The sequence below is a fragment of the Sminthopsis crassicaudata genome, chromosome 5 (genome assembly GCF_048593235.1).
Source record: "Sminthopsis crassicaudata isolate SCR6 chromosome 5, ASM4859323v1, whole genome shotgun sequence".
Lineage (NCBI taxonomy): Eukaryota > Metazoa > Chordata > Mammalia > Dasyuromorphia > Dasyuridae > Sminthopsis > Sminthopsis crassicaudata.
In genome coordinates, this window is record NC_133621.1 from 190,535,438 (window position 1) to 190,560,288 (window position 24,851).

Here is a 24,851-nt window from a genome sequence, read left to right on the forward strand (position 1 = left end):
CTGATAACATTGGAATCCCGACTGAAGAGCAGTTATCCCCTTAGGGTTTTTTGTTTGTTTGTTTGTTTTTTGTTTTGTTTTGTTTTTGTTTTTTGTTGTTTTTTTTTTCCCCCAGGGATTTGGTTATGAAAAAGAGAAGAAATACGGGACAGGGAATTTTTTGAAACAAAAGAATATTTTGCTCAGCTCCAGTCCAACAGATGAAAATCTGAGGAAGGTGTGAGGGTAAAGAGATGATTACATCATTAAACTTGGGGAAAGTATGAAAATAAAAGGATGGGTGCAGAAGGAAACATTATTAAATCTGAGGAAGATCTGAGGGTAAAGGGATGGGTACAGAAGAAACATTATTAAACTTGAGGAGAGTCTGAAAGTTATAGAAGGAAACATTTTCAGGTTCAAAATTATGGCTCTTCAAGTTGTGATTGTCTCCCCTTCCTTTGCATCCGATAGAAAGATCTGTTTCCATGACTATCAGGAAAATATCAGGAGGAAAAAAAATGTCTAATTTCTTTCTAAACTAAAACTCAAAACAGAAGATTGAGCCGGGGCTGGGAAATGTCGGACTCCCTACTTAGAGGAGTCCAGGCCCTTCCCTTAGCCAATTATTCTTCCTCCTTTCCAGCTCCCAGAGCTGTAGAGGAACCCAACAAGAACTGAATTAGAGTAGTCCCTCCTCCCTGAGGCTTCATTGGGCTGCTCCACCCCACTCCCCACTGTTTCTGGGGCTCCTCCTGCTGAGGCTGGGCGCTGGGGGCTGGGGAGAGAAGAGGAGCTGATCTGAGCGCTGGAATCAGCCTACTCCGGGCTTGGGTCTTGTGAGTGACCGTCCGGACCGTGCGGATTCATCCCAGAGGCGAAATGCTGGGCATGATAAGGAACTCCTTGTTTGGGAACGTGGAGAATTGGCCCTGGGAGGTCCTGAGCAAGGGAGGGAAGGTAGGCAGGCCGGGCTCGAAGGAAAGTGGAGAGAGCCTCCGCTTCCCTCCAATCAGGAACTAGAGGTTGAAGGAGGAAGCTGAGGCGGACCGCCGAGTTTGGGGAAGGCTTTCGTTCCGCTCCGGGGCTTCGGGGACCCGAGGGTCGGGGAAACGCGGAGTGGGGAGACCAAGCTTCCTCTTAAAAGATTCAGGTCAAATTCTGGAATCAGCGCCCGAATATTCTCCATTTGCATTCTGAAAGGAGTTGCATTTAGGGAAAGTGACCCAGTCTTTACGAGGAAGACGTTGATTTAGATGCAATTTTTAGTCGAATGGAGAATACTAATTCCGCTTAGGCGGCCTCGGACATGTGTATACCCTGGCGATGGCACCTGTAAAGACTTCCCATTCTGGGGGGGCAAAGGTTGCAATTCGACGACCTTTTTTATTAACTGAGACAGAATCCGAAAGAGACTCTGACTGGGAGATAGATATTAGATGTTGAAATAGAACTGGAAATGCAAAGAAGAAAATTGTCGGCACTTCTTTCCCTTGAGGGGTTTACAACCTGTGAAAGTTACACTAAAGAAGCCATCATGACCCGAGTTAGCATTCAAAGCTTTTTAAAGATAGTGTCCCATTTGATGATCAAAACAGCCCTGAGTGCGCTTATTAACCCCATTTTAAAGACGAGGAAACTGAGTCTGGCAAAGGGTTAGTGATTAGGTGTTATTAACAACTCTAACGATGCAGAGGAGGAAAACGTCTGGAGAGAACAAATGACTTTTCCAGGATCATTCAGCTAAATGCCTCCTAAGGCAAGATTGAAGCTCAGGTCTGTCCTGACTCCTGATCTAATGACTTCACCACTGAGGCTTGGAAATGTCTTTTTACTGAGGCAATTGGGATTAAGTGACTTGCCTAGGGTCACACAGCTAGGAAGTGTTAAGTGTCTGAGGCCAGATTTGAACTCGGGTCCTCCTGACTTCAGGGCTGGTGCTCTATCCACTGCGCCCCCTAGCTGCTCCCTTTCTTTATCCCCCACCCCCAGCCCACCCCCACCCCCACCCCCAGCTACCTCCGAAATGCCTTTTTAAAAATTAAATAGTGTTCTATTTTTCCCCCAGTTAGAGGTCATGAAAGTTTTTAGCATTCATTTTTGGAAGTGCCTCATTAAAAACAATTAAATTCCAAAGTAGAAAATGACAGAAAGAGAAAGAGGACAGGAAGTAGCTAAGGAATATTTGAGGAACATCTGGAGAGATTGGGGAACTTCATGGAGAAGTTGGATCGTGAAGAAATGCAGAATTTTAACCAGTTTGCATTTAGGCTGTGTTTAAAATATGTTTATTTATTGACTGACTGACCCATGGGAGTTCTGGAGTGAGCCATTCTCAGTCACTGTGTGAACAAGTGTAGAAAAATCTGAAGAGGACAGAAGCAGCTGCAGAAATGAAAACAATGCATAAAGGAGAATAATGCACAGGCTAGAGCAGTAACTTGAAGCAGATTAGGAAGGCCTCCTTAAAGCCTGTCAAAGAGTCAATGCACATTTATCAAGGGCCTATTCTGTGCCAGGTTTCATGCCTGGAAAAGCAAAATACAATCCTTGTTGTCTAAGTGTTCCCAGTTTAATGGTAGAGATAATCTACAAACAACCAGCTACAAATAAGATAAATAACAATTAAAACAGTAGCTGATAGATGTACATACATGTGTATAGACATATAGTATTTTACATTTATTGTGTATCAAGCACTGTGCTAAGCTCTTTATAATTATTGTCTCTTTTTCTCTTCCCTGAGAGCTGGTACTAGCTACAGAGAGTTAGGTGCTATAATATCCCTATTTTATAGATTAGGAAACTGAAACAGAGATTAAGTGACTTGGCCAGAGTCTCACAGTTAGAAATTTGTCTGGAATCAAATTTGAACTCAGGTTTTCCTAATTTCAGATCTTACATTCACGCCACAGAAGGAAATACATAGAAAGCTAAGAAGCTTGTAGTTTATTCCATAAGGCAGGCAATAAGGTGCCATGTAAGATTTTTCAGGAGGGCCAGACTGTATCTTTGAAAGATTTTCAGGAAACCTTGGGACATAGAGAGGAAAGCCTGGGGCAGAGAGGCCACTTGCAAAGCTGTGGCAATAATCCAGAGCAGTAGTTTTGTTGAACATACATCAGGTTTAGCACTGTAAGAAGAGTGAATAGATTCAGGAGATATTATTTTGATAGAATTGACAGGACTGGGAATTGGATGTATAATGTGACACAGTAGAAAGTTCTAGATGGTTTTGAAGCTTCAATCCTTGACAACTGGGAAGATAGTGTTGCCATCAATAGAAAAAAGACAAGTTGGACATTATCCATATATCAACCTTTTACTAATAAAACGCTTAGAGTCAGACAATGGTGCTTTTGTATGCAAGCTGGGGCTTTTCCACAGCTATATTCTTCATGGAAATATTGGTCATGGTAATATTGGTTAATTAAAAGCTATTCCTATGTAGCTGCACTGTCATATGAGTAATGTACTATCAGTAGAGATATGCTTAGTAATATTACTTAGCTGACCATCTAACTCTTAGCTCTTTGCTCTGGTTTCATTTTCTCTTGCCTTTTTCTTTTGGCAACTATGCATATGGAAGATCTTATAGCTAGTTGTAGTGACTTTTTTACTTTTTTTCTAGTTTCAGAAACTTTAACAGAGTAAGAAGCAGGTGTTGTGAAGTGGAGATTTTTATCCCCTCATACCTACAACCTGGCTTCTCTCATACGGATATTTATGTGTTCTGAACACTGTCAGAGTAATATAGGGGCCACATGTGAGCAGGCTTGGGACTTTCTGCCCAAATTATATATCCCATCACAGAAAAGTGGTAATTACAGATAGTGATTAAGGTCACTAGACAGTGTCAATAAAGATTTATGTAGAAGTATGACTGGGGCAAGTCTTAGAGCTACAGTTATTTTCCTCCATGAAAGGGGGTAATAAGAAGAACATTACTTACTCTAAGAGGTAGGTGTAGGAAAAGTTTTATAAACTGGACAGCAGAAAGTGCTAATTAGAGCACCTTGGAAAAGAGTTAGACAAGAGTCCAAAAGACTTTTCCCTATTCCTTAAAAGCTTCTCCTTATATTTCTTTCCCAATGTGGCATTAACCCAGTCCTCCCCTTCCTGCTGGATCTCATAGTCAGGTGTTAAGAACTGATTCCATGGGTAGGTGGAGGAGTATATGTTGCTTTGGGCCTTATCACTATACACTTGTTTCACCCCAGCCAGTTCATGGACTGTGCCCAGTGTCTTGTGTTGGCCATGAGTAGCTGGATAAGCAGTGGAGTACAACGATATCCACTGTATCCAGGGTCATAAGGCACAAGCCTTGGCAGTTCTCTTTCCTGGCAATGCACTAGCTAGTACTCACTAGTTCATTGCCATTACTAGCAATGATTTTTGAAGCACAGAAGGTTGGCTACACAGAATTTACTTGTACTTGGTCAAGAATTCACCCCACAATATCCCTAACAATTTATCCAACCTCTTAATAAAGACCTACTGTGAAGGACAATCTACTGCCCCCTGACTCAAACCAGTCCACTTTATTTTTTTAAATTAATTAGTCTATTTATTTACAAAGCATATGCATGGATAATTTTTCCAATCCACTTTCAAATAGTTGTAACTATTAGGAAGTTCTGCTTTTTATCGTATGTAAATCTGACTCTGCAGTAGTATTCCTAGTTTTCCCATCTGGGGCCAAGCAGAAAAAAAAAATCTTATTCTACTTTCTTGCTACAGCTTTATAAAAAAAGCTACCATCCGAGCATGCATACCCTATTAAAAATTATCATAAACCTCCTTTGGCATCTAGGTAGAACAGTGGATAAAGTGCTGGACCTGGAATCAAGAAGACTCAAGTTCAAATCCAGTCTTGGTCAAGTCACTTAACAGCTATCTACCTCAGTTTCCTCAATTCTAAAATGAAAACACTGAAGCAGATGATTTCTTAAATCCTTTTTAGCTCTAAAATATCTACTAGCTCTGACCCTGACTAAGATACTTATCCTTTGCCTCAATTTCCTCAACCACACAATGAGAATAATACTAGAACAGAGATGTTGTAAGGATTAAGTGCAATAATGTTGTTGGGTTTGTTTTTTTTTTAAAGAAAAAGCCCTTAGCACAGCTCCTGGCACATGGTAGGTTCCAAATAAATGCATAGTCCCTCAAATTCCCTCTTTTTAAAAACATCTTTGTTGAGCAATGAGTTAATTTACTCCATTGGTCTTGTAGATAGTTCTCCTTTGTATCCTTTTTAGAATTATTTCTCTCAATGTCTTCAGAATATCAATCTTGAGAATTTCCCAACCTTCAAATTCTTCAAGATCTTCTCTCCTCAAAATTGATGAAGCATGTTAGACTAGAATCTTATTTCTCTATTATCACAAATTCTGTTAAAACATGTTTGCTCTCTCAAAGGTTCTCACCATTTTCTATCTTAGCAGTCAGTCCCTCCTTGTTAATGAAAATCAGGTTAAACATCTCTCTTTTAAGCATATGTCCATCTTTGTCATATTGTGCAAGAAAAATCAGACCAAAAGGGAAAAAAACAATGAGAAAGAAAAAAATGAACAACAAAAAATATGTCTTGATCCAGTTTGTGATATAGGATTGGAGCTCAGAGAAACAAAAATTGAGAGTCATCTGAATAGAAGTGATAATTAAAACCAAGGAAGCTGATGAGATCACCTGGTTAGAGAGTATAAAAAAAGACTAGGACAGACTTTGAGGAATATCCCACAGTAATTAGATGTTATAAGGATGATGGTCCAGTAAGGAGAATGAAGAGTGATCAGATAACTTGGAAAAAAATCAAGAGAGAGAACAATGTTTTGAAAACTTGGGGAGAGAGAATGAGGGTGATCAACAGAGACAAATGCTAGAAAGAGGTCAAGAAAGATGGGGATTTAGAAAAGGGATTAGATTTAGTAATTAAGAGATCATTAATGCCTTTGGAGGGAGCAGTTCAAACATAGGGATTTATAAAAGAGATTAGATTTAGCAATTAAGGGATCATTAATGACTTTGAGGGGAGCAGCTCAAACACAGGGATTTAGAAAAGAAATTAGATTTAGCAATTATGAGAACATTGCTGACTTTGGAGAGCAAGCAGTTTCTCTGAGGTTGGAAGTCAGATGTCAGATGGTTAAGTAGAAAGTAAAAGAAAGTGGAGGCAGGAAATGTCAATGACTTTCTCAAGAAGTTTCATTTAAAAAAAAAAAGAGGAGACATAGGATAAGAATAAGTGAAGATGCTAAGATTAGTGAGGTTTTTGTTGTTGTTTTTTAAGGATAGGAAAAAAAATTGTTCTTGTTTATTAGCAATAGGTAAGGAGTCATTAGGCACAGTTGAAATTAGAGAGAAGAGAAGAATATTTTCAGGGGAATTTTTTAAGAGGATAGGGGGAAAATAGAATTAAAGGTACATGTAAATATAGCCCTAGTGAGAAATACCTCTTTAAAAAAGATTGGAATAAAGAAGGAATTAGTGAGAGGTAAAAGCAATGGGTTGTGTGATAAGGAAAAAGGAAAAAAGAATTGATAATAGTAAATTATTTTAATTTTCTCCATAAAGTATGAGGTGACAGCATCACCTTGGAGGGTGGAGGGAATGGATGCTTGTAAAAGAAGGTCTGAAACAAATATTGTTGGCAATGGCATGATAGAGATAAAGAATAAAATAAGGAGGATAAATCATAAGGAAAGAATGAATATAGATTATTATTAGATAATGGAAGTTCAGAGTTTTTAATGATGGGAATGAAATATTTATAGATAAAATAAAAAATGTGACCATCCCTATTTTAGCTAAGGGAATAGAGGAATAGGCAGTGACAGCTACATAAGTGGAGGAAATGGGAGGAGTATCAACATAAATGTTGATGTTGCTCATTATCAGGATAAGAATTAAGATAGTGAGCTAGTACTGAACTTGGTGATAAAGGAGGAAACATGTCCTGGTTGTTGGTAGATAACAACAAGGATCAGAATTGGGTCATAAATTTAGATAGATTGAATCTCACTCAAAAGAGAAAAAAGGTTGCCCAAGTAATAGTACTACAAATGTTATTTCATTTGATCTTTACAACTGTACTAGAAAATGAGAGGTAAATAAAGGTCACATAGCTAGTAAGTGATTGAGATGGATCTGAATTCCTGTGATCCTGACTCCAGATCCAGCATCTAACTGTCTAGAATTAATTGTCCTCTTAAAACAGGTTCACCAAGGGAACTACCTTTGCTCATCATTCCCCTTTGTCATGCAACACATCAATTAAGTCTGCCATTATAAGCAATATTCTATACCCTCAGATCTCTACCTCTGTAAATTATAGCAGGTGATGATGCATCCTCTTACCTTTTCCTCTGGAATTAGGTTGGTAATTATAACATCACAGCATTCACCTTTTTGTTACTATTCTTTTCATTTGAATTACTATAGTTGTTTTATATGTATGTGTGCATACATACAAAAAGAGAGAATTTTCTTGAACCTGCTACTTCATTTTGAATCAGGTCATATAGCTTCCCATGCATCTTTGTAATCTTTATAGATAGACATAGATGTAAGGCAGTCTACTTTTTTTAATTGAAGAAATACCTAAACCAAGTAGGATGAAAACAGAGAAAGAAAATTATAAACAAATTTTCCTAATGAATATTGATGCAAAAATCTTAAATAAAATATTAATAAAGAGATTACAGAAAGTCATCCCCAGGATAATACACCATGACCAAGTAGGATTTATACCAGGAATGCAGGGCTGGTTTAATATTAGAAAAACTATTAGTATAATTTACTATATTTGCATAATTGACTAACCAAACTAATAAAAACCATATAATTATCTCAATAGATGCAGAAAAAGCATTTGATAAAATCCAGTACCCATTTCTATTTTAAAAAAACACTAGAGAATATAGGAATAAATGAACTTTTTTTAAATATATGAAGAAATTGAAACCATTTCTAGTCATATGAAATGGTGTCCTAAATTATTATTGATCAGAGAAATGCAAATTAATACAACTCTGAGATACTACAGCACACTTCTTAATTGGCTAAGATGACAGGAAAAGATAATGATGAATGTTGGAGGGGATGTGGGAAAACTGGGATACTGATACATTGTTGGTGGAATTGTGAACGGATCCAACCACTCTGGAGAGCAATTTAGAATTATACCCAAGGGGTTATCAAACCATGCATACCCTTTGACCCAGTGTTTCTACTAGGCTTGTATCCCAAAGAGATCTTAAAGAAGGGAAAGGGACCCACATGTGCAAAAATGTTTCTAGCAGCCCTCTTTGTAGTGGCAAGAAACTGGAAACTGAGTGGATGCCCATCAGATGGAGAATGGCTGAATAAATTGTGGTATATGAATGTTATGGAATATTATTGTTCTGTAAGAAATGACCAGCAGGAGGAATACAGAGAGGCCTGGAGAGACTTACATCAACTGATGTTGAGCGAAATGAGAAAACTAGGGGATCATTACACGGCATCAAGACTATATGATGATCACTTCTGATGGATGTGACTCTCTTCAAAACAATGCAATGATTCAAGTCAGTTCCAATGATCTTGTGATGAAGAGAGCCATCTGTGCCCAGGGAAAGGACTATGAGAGCAGAGAGTGGTTCACAACATAATATTTTCATTCTTTTTGTTGTTGTTTGTTTGCATTTTATTTTCTTTCTCATTTTTTTCCTTTTTGATTTGATTTTTCTTGTGCAACAAGATAATTGTACAACTATGTATCCATATATTGGATTTAGCATAACCATGTTTAACATTAATTGGACTATTTGCCCTCTAGAGAGAGGTGGGGAGGGGGAATTGGAGCACAAGATTTTGCAAGGGTTAATGATGAAAAATTATCCATGCATATGTTTTGAAAAATAAAAAAGCTTTAATTAAAAAAAACAAAGAAAAAAGAAAAAAGAAATGATGAGCAGGCTAATCTCAGAAAAGCCTGAAAAGATTTAATTTAGCATAAATTGATGCTAAGTTAAGTGAGCTGAGGCAAGAGAACACTCTACAGAGTAAAATCAAATGTGATGTGACGATCAACTGTGATGGATTTGACTCTTCTCAGCAATGTGGTGACCAAAACAATTCCAATAAAATTGGGATGCAAAATGTTTTCCTCATCCAGAGAGAGAACTGTGGAGATTGAATGAGGACCAAAGCATACTATTTTCACTTCTTGTTTGTTTGTTTGCATTTTATTTCCTGTGGTTTTCCCTTTTGTCCTGATTTTTCTTTCACAACATAACAAATATGAAAATATGTTTAAAATGGTTGTACATTTATAACATACACAAAAAAATAAACCTAGCTCTGAGATAAAGCTAAAGAGGAAGCAATAATAACAGTGCTCTTAAATAAGATGGCTTGTCACTGGAAATGGAGAAAAGTTTGAATTTATAGATTACATGCTATTCTCATTCTAAAGCCTCAGAGGCACTTGCCAATACATGTTGACTATTCTTTAGCCATCCCCAGAGGGCTCTTCACTCAAGTTTTTCACATTCCATTTATCATTGTCCTTTACAGGTTTATGCCTCATATAACTGGAACCTTATTTTGCCCAGCTAGATCATAGTTTGAGGCTATTACTTAATTATAAAGTGTTTTGTCTCCGTAGGAAGAGCTGACTTATGAAGAAAGGGACTGTGAAGGTGGAAAGTTTGCTACTGTGGAAGTGACCGAAAAGCCCCTTGATGAGGCCTTAAAGGAAGCCATGCCAAAAATTTTGAAGTATGTTGGAGGCTTGAATGACAAAGGTAAGTGGCTTAATAAGATCCGGATTGTCAGTGCTTTCACCTGCCCAGGAGAGTTTGGCAAAATATATAGTTATTTCATTTCTGTAGCCAAAATTGCTGTTAGATACCTACTGGAAATTTGGTGCTGATGGCATATTAAAGCAACTAAAGGAAATACTTCATGAGGAAGAGCATTGGAAGGTGTTTAGAGCTGACTTTAATTTGATTCAATGAGTTATTGTGAAGTAGCTTTGTATTATAGGAGATGCAGCTTAACTAAGACATAGTCCCTCCTCTCATGAATCTAGTAGGAGAGTAAAATCTGACAGCCAATGACTATAAAATCAATCAGCAGCATTTATTTTAAAAACTGTTACATTCTAGGCCTTGTGCAAGGCCCTGGAGGCTACAAAAACCACGGTTCCCTCCTCTGATAGAGATAATAGGGATGAAAGAAGATTGTGGTTTAGGATTATTTGCTTAATAGCAGGTGGATAATTAAATAATATTCAGATAGGGAGAGTAGTAATTTGATGGGAGTTCACTATCAAAGGGGGTAGCAGAAGGTGACAGATTAGAACAATCAATATAAAGTGTGAAATGGATAGTAATAGTTCAATTTCTTAAGGCTATCTTTAGCATTACTAGGATTATTTTTCTTTACAGAATCATAATCTCTAGAATCTCAAGAGTGAGATAAAACATTAGAAGCCAACTAATTCAATTCATATCTGAATAGAATCCCTCTAAAACATACCTTTCAAGTGATATCTAGACTTTCCTCAAAAATCTTCTAGTGAGGGGAAACCCATTACCTCATTACCAACCAATTTTGGGACAATTCTTATTGTTAGGAAGGTTTTTTTCCTGACATTTAACCTAAAATTGTCTCTCTAATTTCTACCCATTGTACCTAGTTCTGTCCTATGAAAAAAAATGATTTTCTTTCAAATATTTGAAGACAATTTTCATTTTCCCCCAAGTCCTCTCTTCTCTTCTAAACATTGCTAATTGCTTCAGTTAATTCTCAAATGAATGAATGAATGAATGAAAGGAACATGGGTGACAAGTCAGTTGTGGAAAAGATGCTCTGAAAGTTAAGTGAAAGAAACACAGTGAAAATCAGACCTGTAAAGAGTGGGAGATTGAGGCAATCACCAGCCAGGACAGTGAAGTGCTAGGGGGTTCTGGGATTGAAAAAGTTGTCTCCCATGGGACTCATGAACATGTCTCCTGATCATCCTGGCAAGGCAGTTTGCCATAATTTCTATGCCTTTTAATATCCTGTTAATTTTCCTGTGGTAACCTATTGATAACTTAATCCGTGTTATTAATGTCCTTTGTAAAATGTGATATCCAGAGCTAAACACACCACTCCAGATGTGATCTAACTAAAATAAATACAACTACCTCCCTAATCTTGGCCACAGATCTTCCTTGATATAGCCAAAGATTAAATTAATTATTTGGCTACTTTACCACATTATGGACTCATATTGATTTTCTAGTCTCCTAAGTTCCCCAGTGGTTTTTTTTTTCCTCCAACAAAGTCATCAAGCCCCAGCCAACCCTTACAAATTTGTTTGAACATAAGGTATTTTATCCCTATTGAATTTCACTGGATTCAATTTTCAAGCTGTCTGTATCTTGACTCTGTCATTCAGCATGTTAGTTGCCCCTCTTGGTTTTGTATCATCCACAGAGGTGAGAAATACCACATCTTAAACTTTTATCAGTTATTGACTTAAAAAAAATTAAGGAATACAAAGAAGTTCTTGCCAAGAGGTAACAAAACAATCAGAATTTCAATTTGTACCTTCTAGTATGGGTTTTCCTTTGCAGAAAACCAGAAAATGGGACATCAAACTAGATGAAAAAGAGGAACCATTTTAATTTTTAGGTTGCTGCTGGAGGTCTTACTAACCTAGTATGGTTAATAAATTATTTATAATTACAAATAATCATTTTTAAAATCAAGGATTTCAAAGAATACATTGATCACCAGGAAGTTGTAAAAATGTTATCCTCTACATAATGAGATTATCTTGTAATGGAAGATATTTTGTAGCAGAAGCTGGAAGTCCTTATGACTCTTCCTTGTCTGTAGAACCTTGAACATGTTATTTAATGTTTCTGTTCTCATCTGTAAAATGGAGATAAGAAAACTTGTTCTGAGCACTGGCATAAGATAATTTATTTGAAAACATTTTCTAAACTGTCAAGTACTATGCAAACTATAGTTTGGATGCATAAAATAGTAGTTTGAATTTTTTTTTTTTTTTTTTTTTGGCTAAGATTGCACCATATGGTGGTTATTGGGAGGCTTTTTTTCATGGGAGGGGCTAGTATAGATCTGTGGTCTTATCAGTCTATGTAACTGTGTAGTACCGGCATGGAAACACCCTTCACTGAAGCAATTTAGCTGCATGTCTTCCATTTATGTTCTTAAAGGATTGGTTGTGGTACTAAGATAATAAGTACTTATGGTCATACATCTTGGGTGTGTATTAAGTGGGACTTGAACCCCCACTCTTCTTGATGCTAAGATCATCCTTCTATTCACCGTGTTATTTTGCCTCTCATTATTATGGTGCTAGACACATAGAAGACGCTCTTCAACTATACTATTCAGTGTTATATGTGGATTTTATACTTAAAATATTCAGCATCAATTCCATTATAAGAAAAGAAACTATGTTTTTATGACTTTAAGATAATTAATTATCAGCATGCAGTTGTATCAGTGACCAGTTTTTAAAAAATATTTAATGTCATAATAGGACTAGGTGCTATAATTAATATTTGCTTGGTTCCATGTCCTTGTGTTGTTTTTTTTTTTTCATTTTTAGGAGTTGGGATGGGGATGACTTCCCCTATATCTTTTGCTGTATTCCCTCATGAGGATGGCACTCTACAGAAGAAAATTAAAGTCTGGTTCCGAATTCCAAACCAATTTCAAGCTGATACTCCAATTCCCAATGATAAAAGCATTGGGTTGGAAGAGAGGGAAAACATCACTGTCTATTCCACGTAAGAGAATGTTTGTCAGAGAAAAGAAGTGGAATTTAATTCTTGGAATGATGATTTTTTAAAATATTTTTTCCATTTACACGTAAAATAATTTTAGCATTAATTTTCTAAAATTGTGAGTTCCAAATTGTCTCCCTTCCTCTCTCCTCTCTAAGACAGTAGGCAATTTGATATGTTATACATGTGCAATCATATAAAGTATAGTTCTAAATTAGTCATGTTGTAAAAGAAAACATAGATAAAAAAAGAAAAAGAAAAAAAGAAAGTGAAAAATAACATTCTCATCAGTTTTTTTCTCTGGAAGTGAATAGCATTTTTCATTAGCAGCCCTTTGGAATTGTATTGCTGGGAACAACTAACTCATACACAGTTGATCATTACACAGTATTGTTACTGTGTACAGTGTTTTCCTGTTTCTGCTCACTTCAGTTTGCATCAGTTCATGTAAGTCTTTCCAGGTTTTGTTTTGTTTTTTTAAAGCATCCAGCTCATTATTTTTACAGTACAATAGTATTCCATTACATATATGATTTGTTTGTTCATCATTCTCCAGTTGATGGAATCCCCTTATGTTCAAATTTTAACAGTCTAATTTTAGAAAGGCCTGGGAAATTTATATGAACTGATGCTAAATGAAACAAGCAAAACCATGAAAACATTGTACATAGCAACAGCAAAATTGTACAGTGATCAACTAAGAAAGATTTGGTTCTTTTCAGCCATTCATTGATCCAAGATGATTCTAATAAACTTTAGATGGAAAATGCTATCTGCATCTAGAGAGAGACCTATGGAGACTGAATGTAAATCAACACATGCTATGTTCACTTTTTTCTTGTTTTTTTTTTCCCTTATGGTTTTTCCCTTTTGTTCTGATTTTTCTCTCCCAACATGATTCATAAGGAAATGTGTTTTTAAAAATGAATGTACATACTCAACAAAAAAAATTGTTTTAACACATAACTGGAGAAAGTTTAAAAAAATTCCCAATTCTTTGCTTCTACAAAAAAAAGCTATCATGTATATTTTTTGTACAAATAGGTCCTTTTTCATTTTTTTTTTAAATCTCTGTAAGATAAGTTGTCCTCTATTTTTGAAGAGGACTAAAATGACATCACTATGTTAGAATCAAGTTACAGTTAATATGAGTTTGGAATGCTCAGCCACAAGTCAGACACAAATAATCCATATGAATATTTGGGGTAGCTTCTCTAATTTTACATATTTGCCATTTCCTTTGGGCTAATTCAATTCTGCTTTGCTCATAGAGCACAGCATCTTGAGGACACTCTTAAGATATCTCTCAAATACTTTAGAAACAATTGTTTAACATGGAAGACACTGCATAGGACCACCCAGCATGGCAGACCCTCATCAGAGAAAATACTGTGCTATATGAGCAATCTCTATAGAATAAAGTACTAGTAATAGTATTACTGGAGCAAAGAATATACAAAGTTTTATAGGTCTTTGGATATAGTTCCAAATCTCTCCCCAATTTGTTGTCCCAATTTTCTCACATTCTCTCTGACATTTGTTATTTCCCATTCCTATCATATTAACTAATCTAATAGGCATGAAGTTATACCTCAGAGTTGTTTTAATTGGCATTTTTCTAGCCAAAATTATTTTTAAAACTTTTTCATACGTCTATAGTTTTGATTTCGTCACCTGAAAACTGCCTGTCCATATCCTTTAACCATTTATCAATTGGGAAATGCTTTGTATTACAAATTTGACTCAGTTCTCTATATATTTGAGAAATGAGGTCTTTATTAAAGACACTTGTTGTTAAAAAAAAAAAAAAAGAAAAGAAAAGAAAAAGGAAAAAAATTAAGCTTTTGCTTTCCTTCTAATCTTGGTTGCATTGTTTTGTTTGTACAAATTTTTTTTTTAATTTGAAGTAATCAAAATCATCCATTTTATATTTCATAATGTTCTCTATTCTTGTTTGTCATACATCCTTACCTTCTCCATAGATGTCACAGGTAAGCTTTTTCATGCTCTCTTAATTTGTTTATGATATCATCCTTTACATCTAAATCATGTATCTATTTTGATCGCATTATAAAGTGTAAAATGTTGATCTATATCTAGTTTCTGCCTTCTGTTTTCTAGTTTTCCCAGAAGTTTTGCTAAATAGTGAGGTTTTATCCCAAAAGCTTGAGTCTTTCAGTTTATCAAATAGAAGGTTATTATTACTATTTACTACTGCATATTGTATATCTACTCTTTTCTATTGTTCCACCAATCAATTTCTTAGCCAGCAGATTGTTTTGATGATTACCACTTTATAATACAGTGGAAAACTAGCACAGCCATGCTATCTTCCTTTGCAGTTTTTTCCCCATTAAATAATTAATCATTTAATGAATTATTTATTAAATAATTAAATTAATTATTTTTCAAATAAATTTTGTTAATATTTTTCTAGCTCTATAAATTTTTGATCATTTGATTGGTATGATATAAATAATCAAATTAATTTAGGTAGAATTATCATTTTTATTATATTGGTTTGACTTACCCATGGGCAATTAACATTTTTCCAGTTATTTAGATCTGGTTTTATTTGTGTAAAAAAGTATTTTATAATTTTGTTCATGTAGTTCCTGGGTTTATCTTGACATATAGCTCCTCAAGTATTTTATATTGTCTACAGTTATTTTAAATGAAATTCCTTTATTTCTTGCTTCTGGACTTTGTTGGTAATATATAAAGATGCTAATGAAAAAAGAAAAAGAAAACCCTCATAGTAGTCAAATGAAACAAAATCCCTCTTATCCTGCACTATGAGTCCATCACTTTTGGGTGGAGGTAGGCAATTTGTTTTATATCTAGTTCTCTGATAGATTATTGCATTGATCCCAGTTCCAGAGTTTTTCAAATCTTATTTCTTCTGTCATGTTTTGTCATTATATGTGTTTATTCTATTTCTACTCACTTTACCCTGCACTAATTCTTTGGTCTTTTTGCCTTCAAAATTCCTTTGGTCTTCCCAGTCTCCTCTGAATCTATTTGTCATTTTGTCATTTCTTATGGCAAAATAATATTCCAGTATATTCATATACCATGATTTGCTTAACCATACTCCAATAGGCAAATACTCCTTTAGTTTCCAGTTCTTTTTTTCTATGAAAAGAGCTACTATAAATATTTTGTATATATGGATATTTTTCCTCTTTGTTTTCTTTGAGGTATATGTCAATTATAGTTGGTATTGCTGAGTCAAAGGCTGTCTACAATTGAGTAACTTTTCAAGCAAAGATACAAATCTTTAGTACTTACTATATGCTCAGCACTGAGGATATGTCAATATATCTAGAGATATTCTTTGAAATGCATGTTAGTTTATATCTATAGATATAGATTTATATGTATATCTATCTATCTATCTATCTATCTATATTTATATATATATGTATATATATATATATATATATATATATATATATATATATATCAGTATATCTAGAGATTTGTCCTTAACTTAGGCAGAAGAACTGAGTTCTAGCAAAATTTTATAAAAGCTAATCATCTCTCTCTTCCAATTCAAGGCTTGGTGATATAAAGAGTATATTGAAGCATGAAGCTCTAATCTGTACATTGCTTCATTTGAATACATGAGGATTGGGGAAGAGACAAGATAAAGAATTTTCATGTAATGAGATATAATATATTTTGTCACTCCTTCCTGTCCCACCTTTTTCAAGGTCAGGGCCATCAGATCTTATTTAGGGACAAAGAAATTTAGAGAATATAAAATTTTTAAATTATATTTTTAAAGATTATGAAATATTTTAACTATGTTTTCATTTGTGATAGCATTTCCGCTCCTTTAAGCAAAACAAAAACAATTTAGCACACTAGTTAGCAAGAATACTTACACTAAGCTAGCAGTTGATGCTCTTTCTCCTCCTGAAAGCCACACCTGAAGAAGCTTCTCCCCACATCAGTTATTTCTGTCCTCCTGCACCTCCTATCTGAGCTAACTAAGCCACCACCAAAAGATATCTTCATGTGAATGTGTGCATACGGGAGCTTATGCTCTGTTCACTCTCATTGGGCAATGTCCTGAATTCTCCTTTCTTTCCCAAATTATTTTGTTTTCATTACTTCTCATATTCTTTTTTCTTCATAAAAAAAATTTCTTAAACATCTAATAGCATATGCTATTCACTGCCCTTTACACTGGGGATACAGAGATAAAAAGAGAACTGTCCTTCACTTCAAACTTATGTTCTATTGGGGGAAATATATATATATATATATATATATATATATATACATATATATGTATATATATGTATATATATATATATATATATATATGATACACATAAACTAAATCTAAGATAATTTTGTGGGCTGCAATGGACAGACTGTACAATCTGGGAGAATAAGGAAAATGGCTCTATACCTAACCTTGAAAGAGATAGGGATTCTTTTTTTTTTTTGATCTGTTTTCTTTTTTCATTTGATTTTTAAGAGAGGGAATAAGAAAGATGTTTTTTCTGAACCCAGGAACTTCTCTTGCATATACAGTCTGCTTTTCTGAAGTTTATATTAAATCAGTTCAAATAAAAGTGATAATTGGATTCTGTAAAGAAAACCTAGGATGAAATGACATCTATCTTCTACCAAAATATTTCAGAATCTAATTTCAAAGGAAAACCAAGTTTATGAAGGTTTCCTCTGACTTCATCTGTCAGATTGAGTAGTCATTCTTCAAATAGCCACCAAGTGGCACTGCATAACCAAGAACAATATCCTACTCTGCAAGACAAGTCTTGTCATTTCTTGTTTCTGTGAAAAGCAGAATTGGATCAAAAGGTTGAGCAGAATTGTTATTTTTAAAAGGAATTAATTAGATAAGTTGTTGTCATTGCTGAAATACTGTACCCTTAAGTCATTTTTCTAAATTGTGACTTCATAGTAGAGGGACTATTGATTTATAAATATTATTAATTTATTTTTTATAATTTTGTAAGTGCTCTTAATATTAATAGTGCTGTGGGGAACATTTGAAGTCATTTCCTTAATTAAAAAAAAAAAAGATCCTGTGTCATCTGTACTTATAACAGATGAATGTAAATATCCTTAGGCGAAGGCCTTTGATCATTTAAAGGCTACAGACATACTGTACTATCATCCTTTCTTTCTAATTCTAAAAAGTATACCTCCAGGTTTGTGACTTTATTTTCTTGACTCATTTCATTTCTGGTCACAACAGGGAAAAAAATAGCAAAGGAGATCAAATAGGGAAAAAATTTACACATCTCTGACTCCTAAGAATCTACTAGTTCTGTTACAGCAGTTACTCAAACTGTGGGCCACAGACCCCAAAGGCTCCATAAACTTGAGGAGGGAAAAAATTACATCTTTAATTCAATATAATTTGTTTCCTTTATAAATCTATGTATTTTATTTATGCATTTTTAAATATTATTCTGAGAAAAGATCAATAGGTTTCATAAGATTATGAAAGAGTCCATGACACATAAACACAAAGTTAAGAACTTTATGTTCAAACAACCAAAGAAAATTATATGCTAGATATTTAGCTTTAAATGATCGTGTTCCTGATTTAGAGAGATAAGAGGATCTTAGCAGAGATTCAATTCAATCTCTAAACTGTCAGGATATCTCAATTCTGACATGTAATCATTGTCATCATTGATGCCATTGTAGTGGTATGGTAATATAGGGTTAGTAGAAGTAAAATTAATAACTTTCTCAAAAGTCAACCTATTATCTGTAGCATTGTGGAGGTATAACTGCAAAGTAGATAAATACCAACCAGGGTATTATATGCCAGCTTCTCTACACCAAATATTGTGAGAGAATATATTCTTTAGGTGGATTTTTAAAAGATGCCAGTTTTAAAAATTTATTCATTTGTGGTATAATCAATCTACTAGTTGGGTTTATGCCATAAAACTCAAAAAGTGTATTTTTGAATTCCAATCTAACTGTGCCCATATCATTTTCAAAATCATCTGAGAAATCAAGTTCGTTTTATATTCATTTTATTATCAAGTATCATTTCTGGATTTTGCTTTTAATGACCTTAAACTTTCCAACAGATCTTTGTTGGTATTGCTTTTATTTATTGGTTCTAGGTGACCTCTCTCAATTCATACTTAAAGTCATTGGTCTCTTACTTTTCTTGCTTGAGAATTTCACATTTATTGGATCCAGATGACATTTTCATATTGAAGAGAGTTTCCATGTAATACATTAGCTGCTTAATATGTTTTTCAGGAAAGCCATGTAAGTTGACATTATCCATGTATACCAAGTGACTAATAGGATGTTTTGGTATGCATCCTTTGTTGGCTTGAAGTCAAACTCAGTTCTGTTCAGAAATGATGATAACAAATATAGAATTAGGCAAAACCATAACAAGCATAAACAATCTCCCAGAAAGACGTCAGGTTTTATATATCAATTGTTCTAAACATTATTTTTGGTGGTAATTTTTTTAATATAGAACAATTTTCCATGTGTACTCTAGATACACTACTATATCCTTACTATGCTTAGATCCATTTAGTACATCTGCAGTAAATGACTAAGCCATAAGGTCAGAAATAAGTGAAAGACTTTTTAGTAATCAACAAAAGTAATGTAAGCAGTAAAGGCTTCTTATTCAGGTATCTCCCACTAATTCCTAATCCCTTTTTAGAGTGAGAACAACTGTTTCATTCTAAGTTAGGTCACACTTTTTCCATGAAGCCTTCTCTAAGTTACATTAGCCCACAGTGACTGCAAATCTTTCAATGAGCTCTGATGTATCTATTCTAATAATTTTACTATTTAATCATATATTTACCTTAACATCCCAACTAGATTGAATTTTTTTTTAGAATAAATACTTAATCTTGTACTTTTTTGTTACAGTGCCTTGTTATAAAGTGAGTACTTCATAAAAATCTCTTGAGGAATTTTTATAAATATAGGAAAAATTAGCATTGGAATGCTTCATGTGGAAAAATCATTCTTAGGATTATAATTAAAGGATTATGGGATCATAGATTTAGAGTAGGAAGAGACCTTGAAGGTCACCTAACCCAATTCCATAAAGTTCTTACAGATGAGAAGGAATAGGACTGCTACAATTCAAACTATGGTTTTCTAATTCTTAAATTCAGCATCCTTTCCATTATACCATGCTCCTTCTGTTACATTTTTTCCTTTTGTACTTCTGCCCCTAGATATGATTCTCCCTATTACTGACCCATCACTTCTACTAGTTATTATACCTCTTTTGTATAATTTTATCTCTTAGAAGTATCTGTAGAGACTTTCTCTTTTTAGATAATCTTTTCCTTTATGTTTCCAAAATCTATGGCTTATTGTTCTTCCTTAGTGTTCTTGGTCACTGAATTATTTATTACTCACACTAGGTTATGACATTGGTGGAGGTAAAATAGAATGACCCATGAGAACATCTTTGAAGAAGATTTATAGACCTGTTAACAGACATAAATAATAATGCCTTGTAATTTGTATGTGTGTATTTCAAGGAATTCAAAGAACTTTACAGGCATTATCTAATTTACTCTCAAAACATCTTCACTAATTAGGAAAGGAGCAAGTACTCCTTTCATAAACTAGAAGCTGAGGCAGAGAGAGGTGAAATTACTTGTCCAAGATCATCATAAGCTGAGTCAGTAGCACAAGTGGATTTCCTTTCATGTACAAGTACTGAATGATAATTATGCAACATCCTGCTGCTTTCAAAGATTGCTGGTTTGCATTTGGAAGCCAGTATTGTATGGGCTAGGGTTTTTTGTTGGTTGACGATTAGTGGATAGCGTGCTTGTGAGGTGGACCCATATGAAATTTCTACATTCTTAAGCAGAGGCAGTCTGATGTAGTAAATAATGCTAGACTTCAAGACCAGGAAGACCTGAGTTCACAACATGTTTAATCAACTGTGTGACCCCAAGCAAAGCTCTTACTTAAGTAACTCCATGGGACTTAGCTCCTAAGATGTAGATGAAGTGGGATCTGAGGTGGTTGTGGAAATTTCTGTGCTTTTCTGGAATAAAATCACAAATTTATGCAAATAGCATGCAGTTCAAAGATAAATTTTAAAAGTCCTATTTATAATGAGTTTAGGTTCATAATATGACTATGAGAATTCTAAAGAAGATGCATGTTCCAAAGAGTTGGACAGTAAGGAAAAATAGAGCCAGAAATGTTTGTTGAAATGTTCAAATAATTCTCTTACTTATCTGGGTTTTGGCACATCATGGTTTGATCAGTAAATATATATTATTGCCCTATAGTTGTAAATTGACAAGGGCTAATTATTAGATGGTATTTTTATATGAACATGAGTTTACTTTGCTTTAAAATATATATTTAATCAAATTTATAATAATAAATAACATTTTTAAAAATCCTCCACCAAGTCCTTCTCTGATATTTTCCCATGGCATAAAGGCTTTACCAACAGGGAACAAACTCTGGCAGTTCCTTCTATGTGGGAAAGGTGAAACCTAAAATTTGTTCTAAAAGATGAGAATTTGGACCAATAGGTGATAGTTTCTGAGAGGTTATTTCACCTCAATATAAGGAAGGACTATCTAACAATTAGAAGTATCTGAAAATCAACTGAGCTCATCATAGACATTTCTTCCATGGCTGAAAATATTCAGGGTAGACCCTGAGCAATACCTAACAGAGACCTTAAGAGTTTATGAGCCTCAGACATCTTTTAAAGTCCTATCCAGCTTTAAATTCTGGTTGTTAGTAAAGAATTTTCAAGGTTTTACATCAAACTTTATAGTTTAGTGTAGTCTCCCTTAAGAATCACTTAAGAACCATTTCAGTCCATTTTTCTCATATTATTTCATAAAGATGAATGTCAACTTGCCTCATCTACTATCTATTTCTTCTATTTTGTCTTCTCTTCTCTGTAGAAGAAAATATCTCAATTGCATATATTCTGTAGAAGTAGGATGTCTGGCCCAAGATCTCTGACTCCAAAACCTCCTTCTTAGCTGGTGTCATTTTTTTCCATGTCTATCCATAGATCCTTTAAGAAAACATCCACCAATGTGTTGAAATATCTCCAACACCCAATACAGTGTCTGTAATATAAAAGACATTTAATAAATGCTGGTTGATGACTTCTAAATCAGGGATTCTTAACTTTTTATTTTGTCATGAATCCCTTTGGCAATTTGATGACCTATAGAACCCTTATTAAAATAACATATGTAGCCTCACTTTGTAATTGAACAAATTATTAAATTTTCATTAGAGGTTAATGAAAATAAAAATGTAATATTTTATGATTCAAGTTCATGGACCAACTGAAATTTGTGGATCTCAGATGAAGTCTTTTTTTTTTTTTTCATTTCAAGAGTAACAGTGAATCTCTCCATCCCTTAATTATACTACATGCTCAATCTATCTCATTTTCTGATTCTGTATTTCCTCAGGGATGATGTGAATGTGGTTCACCATTGGAAATATGCTGCGGTCACTTAGACTCACCATATATCTTTCCATTGTCCAGTGGATCACTCACAGCCTAATTTCTCAGAGATAGTAATATTCTAAGATTGTTAACCATGCCCAGATGTTAAAATAACAAATTCCCTTTAAGATGAAATATTGAATGTTCTCATATATCCCTATAATCAAATTATTGAGTTCTTACTAAAAATGACTAAGCACTTGTAAAAGAACAAACATGGCTCCACCAAAAATAATACATCTGGCTAGAATCTGCTCGGTGCAAATAGACTTTTGAGTCATAAAAGATCATCAGAAATACAAATTTCTCCTGATTCCTCTGAGAGTTGTTCAGAGAATAGACAGAACCCCACATGTGATATTATAAACTTAGGTCACTGGAGTGAATTTAAAGTAAAAAAGTGGTAATAATCAGATAAGGGAGGTTTCAATTCATCATATTTTCCAATCCTTTAGCCACAAAACTGATATAGGAAATGTCCTTATTTGAGGCATTACTATAAATTTTTTTTATTCTTTATGGAGATCATAGAACATTAATTCATGACTGTATTCAGTTTGTATAGGTTCTTTTTCAAAGAAATGAATCATTATATAAATCACTTATAAATTGAGGGGATTGTACAAATGGTCTTAAGGCCCTTCCCAGCCGTTAATGCATGATTCTAGTCCAGAGCTGCTAATAGGAATCTTAGTTGCTAAACTCCCACTTATAGAATAAAAGGAATGCTTTGGGCCAATAGCCATTACAACTCCGAGTTCACTTCTCTCAGCTGTTTCTTTTTACTTGGTGCCCATAGCTGGCCGAGGAGAAAAATCCAAGAAAGAAAAGGAGCTAAGTTTAAGGAAATATTAGAGGTGCAGAGCAGGAAAAAGCTATGGTCATGGGGTTAACAGAGACCATAACAAAAACTTCCTGACAGCTCCCTATGGAATTTGGGGAGGTTCATCTTCCCATATTTTTCATAAAAATAGCAAACCATGAGTCTAGATCCCTCATCCCTTGGTTGTCAGAGCTGGGGAATGCCATTTCTCAACCCAGTTCCTCAATTTTTTTTCCACAGGCAGTTTGGTGGTTATGCTAAAGAAGCTGATTATGTGTCTCAAGCAGCCCAGCTACGCTCAGTTCTGGAAGGAACAGCAAACTACCAGACTGATTTCTACTTCTGTGCTGGATATGACCCTCCCATGAAGCCTTATGGAAGACGTAATGAGGTCTGGCTGGTAAAAAAGTGAGTCAATGACTCACTAGGCTCCAGTCTTCCAGGAAATGGGTTTTTTAAGTTAGTTTAATGGTTGTAATTTCTACTGGAGATTAAACTTTGAAAGGGGAATGGATACAGAACATAACTTTCTGCCAAGTCAGTATTGTATTCTTCCAGGTCTTTGGGGCTTGGTTTTTATTTTTTGTTTTTGAGATTTCCTTTCTCTGGGTGGGACATTGTACAACTAAAATAAATTGCATTCCTGTGATATCACATTGCCATGTCTATAATAGGTACTTAATAAATGTTTGTTACTGAATTGAATTGATTTAGGAAGTTCTGTGGTAAACAAGAGATTTTTTTTCTGTTACTAACTAGGCCAAAAGGAAAGTACAGTGAAAACTACATTTTTTAAAATATGTCTGTTAAATTTTGTATTTTTGTGGTTGAAAAAGTACTCATTTACTTGACACTGATCCTTACAGGTGTTTCGGCTTTGAAAAAATCTGAAAAAAAAAAAAAATAATAAATAAATAATCAAAACATAGTGTTCTTAAAATCTTGTTATATAATCAATATTTGTAGAGCCTTCAAGTTAAATGGACAACATTGTATCAATAACTGTGAAATGAGAGAAGCAACAAATGGGGAATATGTCTCTCTCTTTTTGGGCACCATCATCCAATTCTGTCATATGGGGAGACACCATAATTCAGCTAGGTGGCATAGTGGATAGAGAGTTAGATCTGGAATCATAAAATTTTAAGTTCAAATTCAGTTTAGCTATGTGATGTTGAGCAAGACATTTAATCTGTCTGCCTCAGTTTCCTCAACTGATAAATAATGAGGACAATGATAGTATCTAATTCACAGGTATTGTGAAAATAAAATAATGTTTGTAAAGTATTTTGCTAACTTAAAGCACTATATAAATGTTACCTAATCTTCCGTCCTTATCCATGATGATGATGATGATGATGAAAAAAAAAAATCACTTTTGCCATGAAGACTAGACATTGCTCAGAGGATATGCTTCATTCATCCATTCAAACATTTTTTATAGCTAGATTAATGCCGTCATCCTATAAAGTCCCTCATTGTCTCATACCTAAACTGATTCAACAGCTTTTATACTCTATCCTGCCAGACACATCACTGCCAAACTTATTTTCCTTAAGCCATATTTTAAATCATCTCAGAATCTCAAAGTTAGAAGCAACCTCAGAGGCTGTACTGTACCTGATTCAATCATTCTGGAGAGCAATTTGGAACTATGCTCAAAGGGCTATCAAATAGTGCATTTTCTTTGATCCATCAGTGTTTTCTACTGGGGTTATAGCCCAAAGAGATCATAAAAAAGGGAAAAGGACCC

General features: G+C 34.5%; 1 protein-coding gene across 1 annotated transcript; it reads left to right on the top strand.

Moving 5' to 3' along the window:
• The first annotated feature begins 720 nt into the window (after nucleotides 1-720).
• Nucleotides 721-23,800, top strand: HEBP1 (heme binding protein 1). Its single transcript, XM_074269130.1, has 4 exons — nucleotides 721-939; nucleotides 9,632-9,770; nucleotides 12,599-12,779; nucleotides 23,339-23,800. Exons 1-4 carry the CDS (start codon nucleotides 862-864, stop codon nucleotides 23,508-23,510), a joined length of 570 nt encoding a protein of 189 aa, XP_074125231.1. The 5' UTR covers nucleotides 721-861; the 3' UTR covers nucleotides 23,511-23,800.
• The last annotated feature ends 1,051 nt before the right edge of the window (nucleotides 23,801-24,851 follow it).